This window comes from Trachypithecus francoisi, unplaced genomic scaffold (genome assembly GCF_009764315.1).
Source record: "Trachypithecus francoisi isolate TF-2019V2 unplaced genomic scaffold, Tfra_2.0 Lachesis_group11, whole genome shotgun sequence".
In the NCBI taxonomy this organism is placed as follows: Eukaryota; Metazoa; Chordata; class Mammalia; order Primates; family Cercopithecidae; genus Trachypithecus; species Trachypithecus francoisi.
In genome coordinates, this window is record NW_022681456.1 from 78,432,535 (window position 1) to 78,446,088 (window position 13,554).

At 47.2% G+C, this 13,554-nt stretch overlaps 1 protein-coding gene across 8 annotated transcripts in view; it reads right to left on the reverse strand.

Moving 5' to 3' along the window:
• Nucleotides 1–13,554, reverse strand: part of DGKA (diacylglycerol kinase alpha) — a 36,549-nt gene that overhangs the window by 13,136 nt on the left and 9,859 nt on the right. For 7 of the 8 annotated variants that reach the window (XM_033221739.1, XM_033221740.1, XM_033221744.1 and 4 more), the window contains 13 exons: nt 13,453–13,551; nt 13,195–13,278; nt 12,848–12,921; nt 12,589–12,663; nt 12,093–12,178; nt 11,913–12,002; nt 2,258–2,418; nt 1,939–2,003; nt 1,610–1,700; nt 1,110–1,308; nt 882–1,002; nt 632–692; nt 11–349 (listed from right to left, as the gene is read on the reverse strand). In XM_033221739.1, the coding sequence (XP_033077630.1) occupies nt 266–349; nt 632–692; nt 882–1,002; nt 1,110–1,308; nt 1,610–1,700; nt 1,939–2,003; nt 2,258–2,418; nt 11,913–12,002; nt 12,093–12,178; nt 12,589–12,663; nt 12,848–12,921; nt 13,195–13,278; nt 13,453–13,551 (1,290 nt within the window). In that variant the 3' untranslated portion in view covers nt 11–265. Of the gene's footprint in view, nt 1–10; nt 350–631; nt 693–881; nt 1,003–1,109; nt 1,309–1,609; nt 1,701–1,938; nt 2,004–2,257; nt 2,419–11,912; nt 12,003–12,092; nt 12,179–12,588; nt 12,664–12,847; nt 12,922–13,194; nt 13,279–13,452; nt 13,552–13,554 lie in introns of those variants that run through there. The other variant, XM_033221738.1, reaches the window with a different exon arrangement.

A 13,554-nucleotide genomic window follows, 5' to 3' on the forward strand; every position in this document is an offset into this window, starting at 1 on the left:
TACTACTTACTTAGCAGACCCCAAAGGGGAAACACAAGTCATTTTATTCAGATGAGGCACTTTCAATGTATGTGTTTTGGGGTGTGTGTATGTGTGTGCACAGGGGGAACAGTGAGGTGGTGCAGGATAATAAATACTGTCAGGGTGAAGGAACACTCCCCCAAGCTGGCAGGAGTGTGTGGCAGCAATGTACAGAGCCTCGGGAGTAGAGTCCAGGGGTAGGGAGGTGGGTTCACGGCTGGCTTGGAGGCCAAGGGTGTCCCCTTTAGCTCAAGAAGCCAAAGAAATTGGTGGAGCGGGGGGGTGGGCCCATGAGCATGGGCATCTGGTTCTTGTGGGTGATCTTGATCTGGAAGGGAAGGGAGCACATTCAGAGGCAGGACCTGATGCTTTGGGCTGTGGCTTCAGAGATTTGGAGGGAAATCTGTGGGGTTTGGGTGGGTTGCTAGGTTCCTAGAGAGGCCATGATAGGGAAACCAGGGGCTGAGAAATCAAGGTTCAGCCCCTGGCACAATGAATGATGTGCAGGGGAAGTTCAGGCATTAGAAGGGTGTAAAGAAGCTGTGGAATGGGGATTTAGGATCCATGGAGCTCAAGGGTTTAGTTTTTGGCTGGGATCGTCAATACTCACTGTACAGGGCGTCTGCATCCAGGGTTCTCCATCAATTTGCATGGGAAGGGTTTTTGTGGTGCTATGGGAGACCAAGGAACATTGGTGATTTCCTTACTAATCGAATACCAAAACTCTCCTTCTCAGGTTGACTTTGAGACCTTCTGTCACTGAGGGAGATCTAGTAAAGCTCCTCCCCACCATTCCCATGACCTTTCTGCTGCCCCAGCCCCACACCTTCCCTCAGGGACCCTGGTGGAGTCTTCCTTACTGGAAGGTGATCTCAGAGCACTTGGCCAGCCGACGTCCCGCATTCTTGAGCTTGGTATAGATTTGGCCCATCTCAATTGCACCCTCCAGCCCGACTACTTCCAGTCTCTTGTCACTTAGGTCTGGGGACGAAGTAGGGAGTTAAGTTTTACACAAATAGGGTATCCCCATAGGGAGTCACACTTTCCCTTGGTCCTGCCCACTCAGCTCCCAAGGCTGCTCCTCTCACCTGGTACACAGGTTTTCAGGATATCGGGGTCGGTGATGACTTTAGCTGTAGCACCTAAGGCCTGGTTGATCCCATAGATATCCCCGTGGGGTTTCTTGGTATCACCCCAGAGGTTGGAGCCACCATGCATGCTAGGGATGTTTAGCACTGCGATGCCTTCTAGGGACAGGTTGCTCAGATCCAGCGGTTTCCCACATATCTGAGGGGAGGGGCACATTCCCAGTTAGGGAGGGTACAGATCCTCACCTCATGGCATAATCATAGATGTGATCACTCCCTCCACCAGATGACAAACTGGGGGAGGCAGGATTTGAAGATGTGCAAGGGATGAAAATCGGGACTAGTGTATCTTGAGGACTTGGAGAATTGGAGTAGGAGAGCTGGGAGGTCAAAGAAGTATAGGTTCAAGAATATGGGAAGTTCCTAAGGGTGCCATGGAGGGAGAAACTTGGCTATTAAGAAGCTGAAAAGGATGTAGGGTTGAATCTTATTACACACACCTCAACTGTCAAAGACTCCTCCAGCTTTTTGCATGTTGAGAAGATGGATTCAGATGTGGCAAATTCGAAGTACCATAGCTTGTTCTTCATTCTGTGTCAGCCCCAACACAAGGCCCAGTAGGGAGGGACAGGTTACACAGTGCTGGTGGGGGTGGTAAGTGACAGGGAAGGGCATCAACTGCTTAACTTTAGTCCCATGGGGAACAAGGGTTGCTTTGGTTGGGGGATCTCCTAGAGGTGCCAATGCTCTTCTAAGCAATCTGAGTCAAACTTGATCACAACCTGGCTCCTGACACTGTATGCCCACACCCCCTTCTCCTTTCCCTCACCTGCTGTTGAACTTCTCAGGATATTTCTCTCGCATGATGTGGAATCGATGAGCAATAGAGGCATCCTGGAGAGTTCAGGACATGAAGGTCAGTATAGAGCTCGCTATCTCCCTCCCCGTCTCCCCTCTCTCCCAAGTCCCGATGTTGCTCCCCATAGCATGTGCCAAGATCTTCTCTTGCAACTCACACCACTGTACTGCACTCCCGATTTCCCTGTGTCACAGGTCACTTAACCTCCCCCCTCCCTTTCTGCTCTCCTCCAGCCTCTGACTGCTTGGACCCCGCTTTCTTCCTTCTCCCCAAGCCCCATTCCACTGACCACACCAATGGAGAAGTAGTTATTGATGATTTGAAAGGGGACGGGGTCACTCTTTTCTTCAGTTTGTTGAGGTATCACCTCCACGGACCATCGATCCATATGTACCACTTTACTCATCTCTAAATCCTTGAGGATCTTTGCCAGATTCTGTCCTTCATATCCTAGGAGTGGAGAAGACAGGTTAGCACTGAGCTCTGGGTGCCAGAGAGGCCTCTTCTCAGCTCCCAGCTCCACAAATTCCCAGGGGCCTTCTGCCCTGTTTCTGCAGAGCCTCCCAGCCCTAGCCAGTGACAGGGCAGAGTACATGGTCACAGCTCCTATGGACCTTTCCTCTATACTGTGTGGAGGGTGAATGTTTCCAATGTGTGTGGATATGCAAAGATGGCACCAACAGTCATCTGGAAGGTTGGAGAGAATAGCTAGGGGAATGCTGAAAAAGATGGGTGACAAATAGGGATAATCCTCTCTCACCCTCAACCCCTGATGCTTTCACTCCCCATTCAGACAGACCACAGTATAAAGCAACCATGTGTAAACAGCGTTATACAGGCAGAGTGAATGGAATAAAAGGTTCAGTAGTAAAGAATAGAGAGCCCCCAAATAGACTCAAGTATATATGGAAATTTAGTATGTGATGTCATTTCAAATAAATGGGGAAAAGATAGATTATTCAATAAATGGTGCTGGGAAAAGGGAGGAGCGGAATGAAAAACTGCCTACTGGGTTCTATGCGCACTACCTGCATGACGTGCCCATCCATACCCCAAACCTCCCAAAGTGCTGCGATTATAGGCCACCTGCGCCCGGCCAGAATTTGTACTAGAAGAAAACATTAGTAAATGTTTTTATAATCTTTGAATGGATACAACACTAGAAGCCCAAAAGAAAAAGATAGATAAATATAATTATGTTAAAATTTAAAACTAGACGGACATGGTAGTACCTATAATCCCAGCTACATGGCAAGAAGATTGCTCGAACCCAGGAGTTCGAGACCAGCCTGGTCAACATAGTGAGACCCCATCTCAGAAAACAAACAAGGCCAGGCGCAGTGGCTCACTCCTGTAGACCCAGCACTTTGGGAGGCTGAGGAGGGTGATCACTTGAGGCCAGGAGTTCGAGACCAGCCTGGACAACATGGGAAAACCTCATCTCTACAAAAAATATAAAAATTAGCCCGGTGTTGGTGGCTCACTCCTGTAATCCTAGCACTTTGGGAGGCCGAGGCGGGCGGATCACGAGGTCAGGAGATCAAGACCATCCTGGCTAACATGATGAAACTTTATCTCTACTAAAAATACAAAAAATTAGCCGGGTGTGATGGCAAGTGCCTGTAGTCCCAGCTACTCAGGAGGTTGAGGCAGGAGAAAGGCGTGAACCCAGGAGGCAGAGCTTGCAGTGAGCCGAGATCGCGCCACTGCACTCCAGCCTGGGTGACAGAATGAGACGTCGTCTCAAAAAATAAAAAAATAAAAAAATAAATAAAAAATTAGCCAGATGTAGGCTGGGCGTGATGACTCACGCCTGTAATCCCAGCATTTTGGGAGGCCAAGGCAGGCAGATCACGAGGTCAGGAGTTTCAGACCAGCCTGGCCAACATGGTGAAACCCCAACTCTACTAAAAATACAAAAAATTAGCAAGGCGTGGTGGCAGACACCTGTAATCCCAGCTACTTGGGAGGCTGAGGCAGGAGAATCACTTGAACCCAGGAGGCGGAGGTCGCAGTGAGCCGAGATCACGCCACTGCACTCCAGCCTCGGCAACAAGAGTGAAACTCTCTCAAAAAAAAAAAATTAGCCAGGTGTGGTGGCATGTGACTGTAGTCCTGGCTACTCTGAGGTGGGAGGATTGCATGAGCCTAGGAGTTTGAGGTTGTGGTGAGCTGTGATCTCACCACTGTACTCCAGCATGGGCAGCAGAGCAAGACTATCTCAAAATAAAGAAAGAAACAAAAAACAAAAAAGGAAAAATGGGCAAATAATACAAACAAGTCTATAACAGAAGAAAAAATACAAATGGCCAATATGCATAGGAAAGGTGCTCAGTATTACTAACAATTTCAAGAACCATAATTAAAACAATTAGCTAACTTTTGTTGCCTATCAGGTTGGCAAAGTATAAGGAGATTCAGAAAACCAAGTGCTAATGAGTTTATGAATAAATTGGCATTCTCATTTGCTGTTAGCTACGGCATGACTTGATAACTCATTTTTGGAAAGCATTTTGGCAATTTTTATCAAAATGTTATTGGATTTTATCAAAACATAATTTTCGCTGGGTGCAATGGCTCACACCTGTAATCCCAGCACTGTGGGAGGCCGAGGTGGGCAGATCACCTAAGGTCAGGAGTTCGAGATCAGCCTGGCCAACATGGTGAAACCCTGTCTCTACTAAAAATACAAAAATTAGCTGGGCATGGTGTTGGGCGCCTGTAATCCCAGCTACTCAGGAGGCTGAGGCAGGCAGAATCGCTTGAACCTGGGAGGCAGACATTGCAGTGAGCTGAGATTGCGCCACTGTACTCCAGCCTGGGTGACAGAGTGAGACTCCGTCTCAAAAAAAAAAAAAAAAGTTGTGTGTTTATGCATATGTGTGTATGTGTGTGTGTGTGTGCGCATGCATGTAAAAACAGAAAAAAGTGTAAATAGGAAACAGTGTTTATCTCTGAGGAAGTACATGGAATTTTGGGGGGAGTCTTTAAATCTTTACGGTGACAACATACTGATTATTTAGGTCAGTTTTTTTTTTTGAGATGGAGTCCAGCTCTGTTGCACAGGCTGGAGTGCGGTGGCACGATCTCGGCTCACTGCAACCTCCGCCTCTCTGGTTCCAGCTATGCTCCTGCTCAGCCTCCTGAGTAGCTGGGATTGCAGGCCTGTGCCACCACACCCGGCTAATTTTTTGTGTTTTTAGTAGAGACGGGGTTTCACCATGTTAGCCAGGATGGTCTCGATCTCCTGACCTCGTGACCCACCCACCTTGGCCTCTCAAAGTGCTGGGATTACAGGCATGAGCCACCTCGCCCAGCCTATTTGTGTAATTTTTTTTTTTTCTGAGACGGGATCTTGCTCTCTTGCCCAAGCTGGAGTGCACTGGCTTACTGCAGCCTCAACCTGCCAGGCTCAAGCTATCCTCCTGCCTCCAGCTCCTGAGTATCTGGAACCACAAGCTTGTGCCACCATGCCTGGGTAATTATTTTATTTTTCATAAAGATGAGGTCTCACTATGGAGCCCAGGATGGTCTGAAACTCCTGGGCTCAAGTGATCCTCCAGCCTTGGCCTCCCAAAGTGCTGGGATTACAGGTGTAAGGCACCGTGTTCGGCTATTTGAATAGTTTTTTAAAAAGAAAATACCGTTTTTGTTTTTTTTTTTCCCCAAGATGGAGTCTAGGTTTGTCACCCAGGCTGGAGTACAGCGGCATGATCTTAGCTCATTGCAACTTCCATGTTTCTCCTGCCTCAGCCTCCTGAGTAGCTGGGATTACAGGTGATCCTGCCACCACACCCAGCCAATTTTTGTATTTTTAGTAGAGATGACATTTCACCATCTTGGCCAGGCTGGTCTTGAAGTCCTGACCTCATGATCCACCCACCTTGGCCTCCCAAAGTGCTGGGATTACAGGTGTGAGCCACCACATCTGGCATGAACATTTTACTATTAATAGTTATTTTCAGGCTGGACGCGGTGGCTCATGCCTGTAATCCCAGCACTTTGGGAGGCTGAGGTGGGTGGATCACGAAGTCAAGAGATTGAGACCATCCTGGCTAACATGGCGAAACCCTGTCTCTACTAAAACTACAAAAAAATTAGCCGGGCATGGCGGCTGGTGCCTGTAGTCCCAGTTACTCGGGAGGCTGAGGCAGGAGAATGGCGTGAACCCAGGAGGCGGAGCTTGCAGTGAGCCGAGATCGCACCACTGCACTCCAGCCTGGTCAACAGAGCGAGACTCTGCCTCAAAAAAAAAAAAAAAAAAAAAAAAAAATATATATATATATATATATATATAATTTTTGGCTGGGTGTGGTGGCTCACACTTGTAATCCCAGGACTTTGGGAGGCCGAAGCAGGAGGATCACCTGAGATCAAAGTTCGAGATCAGCCTGACCAACATGGTGAAACCTCATCTCTACTGAAAATACAAAAAATTAGCCAGGTATGGTGGCGCATGCCTTTAGTCCCAGCTACTGGGGAGGCTGAGGCACAAGAATCGCTTGAACCGGGAGGTAGAGGTTGCAGTGAGCCAAGATTGTGCTATTGCACTCCAGCCTGGGCAACAAGAGTGGAACTCTGTCTCAAAAAAATAAATAAAATAAAATAAAAATGTTCATATTCTCCGAGTCAGCAATTCTACTTCTAGAAATCTCTCCTAGAGAAATGTTCATATCTGTGCGCAGAGATAGATGTATGAGTGTTCACTGCACCATGGTTTGTAAGATTAAAAAACTGAATGCTACCCTAATGTCCACCAATAGGGAACTGTTTATAAATGATTACACATTCACACAATAGAACACTATTCAGTCCTAAAATGGATGAAGCAAACCTGACTGTATAGAAATATAATGATAACCAATATGAACTGTTAAGTTAGAAAAAGAAGAAAAACATCTATAAAATGATCTCATTGTTTAAATATATGTTAGTTTGTGTCTAGGAAGTAAAACATGGAGGAACAGCCCCCAAAACTGTAGGGCATAGATTATAGGGAGCTTTCACTTTCTTGGCACATATATATGAAATGTTTGAGCTATTTTTTACCACCAGCATGTATTATAATTGTAGTCAGCGGAGAAAAAAGGTTTTAAAAATGTCTCCATAGGCCAGGCGCAGTGGCTCACACCTGTAATCCCAGCACTTTGGGAGGCTGTGGGGGGCTGAGGCAGGCGGTTCACTTGAGGTCAGGAGTTCCAGACCAGCATGGGCAACACAGTAAAACCTGTCTCTACTAAAAATACAAAAATTAGCAGGCGTGTTGGCACAGGCTTGTAATCCCAGCTACCTGGGAGGCTGAGACATGAGAATCGCTTGAACCAGGGAGGCCAAGGTTGCAATGAGCCAAGATTGTGCCACTGCATTCCAGCCTGGGCAACAGAGGGAGACTCTGTCTAAAAACAAACAAACAAACAAAAAAACGAGGATTTTCAGATGGGAGATCATACTGGATTATCTGGGTGGTACCAGTGTAATCACAGGGGTCCTTATAAGTGAAAGAGGAAGGCAGGAGAAAAGAGTTGTAAAAGGAGATGTGACCACGGAAGCAGGGGTTGGAGTGATAAGACCACTCACTGGTTGGAAGGGGGACCTTGAGCGGAGGAATGCAGACAGCTTGTTGAAACTAGAAAAAGCAAAGGATTCTTCCCTAGAGCCTCTAGAAAAGAACTCAGCTCTGCTAACACCTTGTTTTTAGCCTAGTGAGACCCATTTTGGACTTCTCTCATCCAGAACTGTAAGATAATAAATTTGTGTTGCTTTAAGCCACTGTTTGTGGTAATTGGTGACAGCAGCAATGGGACACTAATGCAGACTCCTTTAATAACTCTTCTTCCTTTGCTCAACTGTTAAATAGGGTGTTTACCAGGATCTTGCTGTCCTTGTTCACCTTCTCTTACCTCTTTGCCGGGGTAATCGCAGCTACTCTAAGAATGTCAATTACCACCTAGGCGCAGATGACTCTTAAACATGTATCTCCTAAAATATTTGACTTCTCTCCTAAATTCCTGATATGTATTTTTAACCACCCACCATAACATCTCCACCTGCCCCAAACTGAATTTTTCCTCCTTAAACTGATCTTCCTCCTGTATTCCCTATCTTAATAAATCCATCCCGAGGCTGGGTGCGGTGGTTTATGCATATAATCCCAGCACTCTGGGAGGCAGAGGCAGGTGGATCACCTGAGGTCAGAAGTTCGAGACCAGCCTGGCCAGCATGGTGAAATCTCATCTCCACTTAAAATACAAAAATTAGCTGGATGTGGTGGTGGACGCCTGTAATCCCAGCTACTCGGGAGGCTGAGGCAGGAGAATCGTCGGAACCTGGGAGGTGGAGGTTGCAGTAAGCTGAGATTGTGCCACTGCACTCCAGTCTAGGCAAGAGAGCAAGACTCTGTCTCAAAAAAAAAAAAAAAAAGAATAAATGAATAAATAAATGCCACCCCCATCTGCTGAGTCCACAAACCTAGGAAATGTCCTAGACTTGTCTCTACCTCCTCCTCCACAACCTGTCAGTTATCCAGAGCTGTGGCTTCTACCTCATTAACTCCATTGCTGCTGCCTTGGCTTCTGTGTTCGTCATCTCTTGTCTGGACTACTGCAAAACAGGTAATTTCCCATTCTGTCTCCTTCCTACAATCCATCTTCCACAGAGCTCCCATAGTGATACTCCTTTCAATCCCCTCTCTTTATTTTTTTTATTTTTTTATTTTATTTTATTTTATTTTTGAGACGGAGTCTGGCTCTGTCGCCCAGGCTGGAGCGCAGTGGCCGGATCTCAGCTCACTGCAAACTCCGCCTCCCAGGTTCATGCCATTCTCCTGCCTCAGCCTCCTGAGTAGCTGGGATTACAGGCGCCCGCCACCTCGCCTGGCTAGTTTTTTGTATTTTTTAGTAGAGACGGGGTTTCACCGTGTTAGCCAGCATGGTCTCGATCTCCTGACCTCGTGATCCACCCGTCTCGGCCTCCCAAAGTGCTGGGATTACAGGCTTGAGCCACCGTGCCCGGCCTCAATCCCCTCTCTTTAAACCTCATGATTTTTTCAGCGTCAACATGTTTTCCTTTTTATTTTTAAATTTAAAGTCTCACACTGTTGCCCAGGCTGGAGTGCAGTGGTGCAATCATGGCTCACTACAGCCTTGATCTTTTCAGCTGAAGCAATCCTCCCGCCTCAGCCTCAGCTGGGACTATAGGCATGCACCACCATGCCTGGCTATTTATTTGTGTGTCTGCTTATTTTTAGAGATGAGTTCTCACTGTGTCACTCAGGATTGAGTGCAGTGGCCCAATCATAGCTCATTGCAGCCTGAAACTCCTGGACTCAAGGGATCCTCCAGTCTCTACCTCTTGAGTTGTTGAGACTACAGGCATGTGCCACTATGCCCAGTTAATTTTTTAAAAAATATTTTGTAGAGGCCGGGCGCGGTGGCTCAAGCCTGTAATCCCAGCACTTTGGCAGGCTGAGGCGGGCGGATCACGAGGTCAGGAGATAGAGACCACCCTGGCTGACACGGTGAAACCCCGTCTCTACTAAAAAAATACAAAAAAAAAAAAAAAAAAAAACTAACCGGGCGAGATGCCGGCGCCTGTAGTCCCAGCTACTCAGGAGGCTGAGGCAGGAGAATGGTGTGAACCCAGGAGGCGGAGCTTGCAGTGAGCCAAGATTGCGCCACTGCACTCCAGCCTGGGCGACAGAGCAAGACTCCATCTCAAAAAATAAATTAATTAATTAAAAAAAAATTTTGTAGAGACTTGGTCTCACTTTGTTGTCCAGGCTGGTCTCCAGCTCCTGTCTTAAAGCGATCTTCTGATCTCGGCCTCCCAAAGTGTTGGGATTACAGGAAGGAACCACCATGCCCAGCCCAACATACATTTTCATTAGTGCTATATTTATATCCTTATTGTCCTGATTCAGGTTGAGTTACCAGAAAACTGCAATGTTTTCTGCTAACTTGTTTGCTTGGTTATGCTGACTTGATTCTTGTTTGCAGAATACAGGGAAGACATAAAATACGTAATTTCAAAATGTCTAATATTATAAATGAAAAAGTCAGATATTGAGGATCTGAAAATTGGTCAAAGAATTGGTTATATGTCTACATATAAAACTTAAATTATAATAAGCACTCAGAGATATTTCTTCCTAATTTTTCTTTTAGTTACATCTTTTACTTGACATCGAGTTCCCCCGACTGCTGCTTGTTTGATTGGGTTAAAAAAGAAAGAAAAGAAAAAAAAAGAGTTCGCCCATAGTGCAAGGATTGCACACTCAAATACCTGAGTGGCATGAATGGTAAAGTGGGTTGGGCAGGGTGGCTCACGCGTGTAATGCCAACACTTTGGGAGGCCTAGGTGGGTGGATCACTTGATGTCAGGAGTTCGAGACCAGCCTGGCCAACATGGTGAACCCTCGTCTCTACTAAAAATACAAAAATTAGCCAGGCATGATGGCGCACACCTGTAATCCCAGCTACTCGGGAGGCTGAGACAGGAGAATCACTTGAACCTGGGAGGCAGAGGTTGCAGTGAGCTGAAGTGGCACCACTGCACTCCAGCCTAGGCAACAGAGCGAGACTCCATCTCAAGAAAAAAAAAAAGAAAAAGAAAAAGAAAGGTAAAGTGAATAAGGGACTAGCAGGGAGCCAACGGGATTGTGATAAACTGAAGAACACATGTCCCACTTAGAAATGATCAAGTACAAAGAAATCGAAAACACTGCAAGGCAACCAATACAAAACAACACAAAATAATTACTGTGGGCTGTCAGCTTGCAATCTCTGGCAGGATAAAATTAAAAACTCCCCGGCACAGTATTCATAACCCTCCATAATCTGGACGCTGCTCAACTAGTCTTCCCTCTCCAAGTTTTCCACCTTGCACCCTATGTCCCAATCATGATGAATGACTTACAGTTCCCCCAATGCACCACTATGTTGTTTGGTGGCTCCTCTGGCCTTACACTACTTCCTCCATCTAGAATGCCTTCCACTGCCCTTAGCAGATCTCTATTCCATAAGATCTCCAGCAAGATCTTAGAGCTGGACTCTGAACCCAATAACCTCAACTCCAAGATTCCTCAAACACAATCTGCCCTACACTGACCTCTTTATCTACCAATGCTATCCCTCAAACTCTTTCTGTTTGAAAGGCATAAGAGATTAGAAATGGGAGAGCAGTTAGGAGACTATTGCAATACTCAGAAAAAAGTCATAATGAATTAATTAATGACTACCTGGTTAATTGTTTGAATGAGTGAATGAGACATGACCAAGCTCCCTGCTAGCTCCATCAATCAGTATCTGGCTTAGCTGATACAGCCTTCCTTATTCCCACATTGTTCCCCACCCCCATATTCCTTGATTCTCTGAGCCATAAGGGTTGGTTGGGAGAAACATAAAAATATTTACAGGAGCCGGGCGCGGTGGCTCAAGCCTGTAATCCCACCACTTTGGGAGGCCGAGACGGGCGGATCACAAGGTCAGGAGATCGAGACCATCCTGGCTAACCCGGTGAAACCCCATCTCTACTAAAAAATACAAAAAACTAGCCGGGGGAGGTGGTGGGTGCCTGTAGTCCCAGCTACTCGGGAGGCTGAGGCAGGAGAATGGTGTAAACCTGGAAGGCGGAGCTTGCAGTGAGCTGAGATCCAGCCACTGCACTCCAGCCTGGGCGACAGAGCGAGACTCCGTCTCAAAATATATATATATATATATTTACAGGAAAGGGGACTATCACCCTTGACCCTTCTAGGTTCAGATTGTGGTCCCTGCTTCTTCCAAAGCTGTCTTCTTTTTGGACATTCCACTTTGTAACCACCTGTCTGTGCTCCTCTTCTTCCCCAATCCTCTTTCTATACCAGATGCCTAGTTTCTTCTCCAAGTGCCTTTCCCATCCTACACAACTCCCCACATCCTACAGCAAAACAATTTCTAACCACTTACCTCCTCCCCATCTTAGGCATCGAGCCAGATCATTTCCAGTACCCAGAGGCAACACAGCAACAGGAGGCAAAACCGGCAAGTTAGCTTTGTCTGCGGAGGCAGGTGAAGAGAAGGATGGAGTGAGTTAGCTCTGCAAGACTACGACCCCAATCTCTTCCTAGAGCCCCTCCCTGCACTGACCAATGGTCTCTAGAATCCAGCCTACTGTGCCGTCTCCACCACACACCAAAATCCGGCCATCAGGAACATCCTTGAACAATCGGAGCCTGAGACAAAGGGGAGAGAGAAGATGAAGAAGGATAACAGGACTGAGGTTACCCAACTCCTGGGCAGGCACATTGCTTCTTGTCTCTCATTCCTTAGGACCCTCCTCCTTTTTGTCAAAAGACTTGAGTTTCTATGAAGGTCAGAGAAAAGAACAACGGGGAAAGTTATAGCCACTCCTCAGTGGTTAGGGAAAAATTGGTATCTTCATTCTTGGAGAGTACAAAGATGGGCCAGAGAGCTCGGAGGATGGGATACCCAGTGACCCCAGGGAAGGAAACATTCCGAATTATGGCCTCTTGGGGATCTCTAGCCCTCCTCTCCCAACTGTACTCTTTCCTGCACTCTTCTAACATATACAGATACACAGACCAACGAAAACACTGTGATACAGCCCCTAACCTGTGCTCACCCTATCTCAGGACCATCCTTCAGGAGGTTAAACACCTGTCGAGGGTTTAATATATACTGGAACTTCCAGAGCACCCTGTGTGTGGGAAAAAGAAAAGCTCATGGCAGGCGCGGGGGTAGGGGGTGGTCTTCTGAACCTCACCCTCTTGATGTGTTCCTCAAGGTATGCACCTCCAGACACACACATCCCCCTCCACCTTCCAAGTATTGCAGGCAGGCCCTCCCTCTCATCTTAGAAGGCCCAATATATCTCTCCTCACCTCTGGCCCTGCTTCCCGCCACTCTTAGGATTGACAAAGACAAGAAGTGGGTGAGTGTTAGGAACAGGGTCAATCTGCATTGGGGGAAGAAAGTAAGGATAAAGAAAGCAGGATTTTGTCAGAGTTAAGGTGGGCCCTGGAGACAGGGGCAGAGGGCTGGCATTCCACCAAGATATTTTCCCCCTCCCTCCTGTTTCCCTCCCCTTCCCTCCCCCACCATGGTGGAGTTTCTGGAGAGTGAGAGCATCAACCGCCCCCCACCAGGCACTCCCTCTTCATTCCCACCCATGAGGGATCCACTGAAAAATCGGCCCCCATCATGAAGCCCCAGACTCTTAGCCCTGTACCCGCAGAGCCTCAGAGGTGCTCAAATTTAAATCATCCATGGTCTTCTGGCTTGTTTTGCTATTTTTACGATCCGGTCCAGAGGCCTGGGAGGGGAAGAAAGCAGAGGGAAGGAAAGCTGTATTGTGCACGAATCCCTAAATAGAGGGGTCTGACTTGACTCCTAAAAGTATGAGCTCTCTATTCTAAATGCCACTCAGTGAGTGTGGGAAATCGGGGAGGCACTCCTGTCCCCTCCCCGCTGCTGCGGAGGGTCTCACCAGGACACTAGGATAGATGGAAGATGGAGGCAGGATGTGATCTCGGAGCAGCCCACAGTCACACTCATGGCCCACCGCTTGCAGGCAGTCATCGTGGATCTG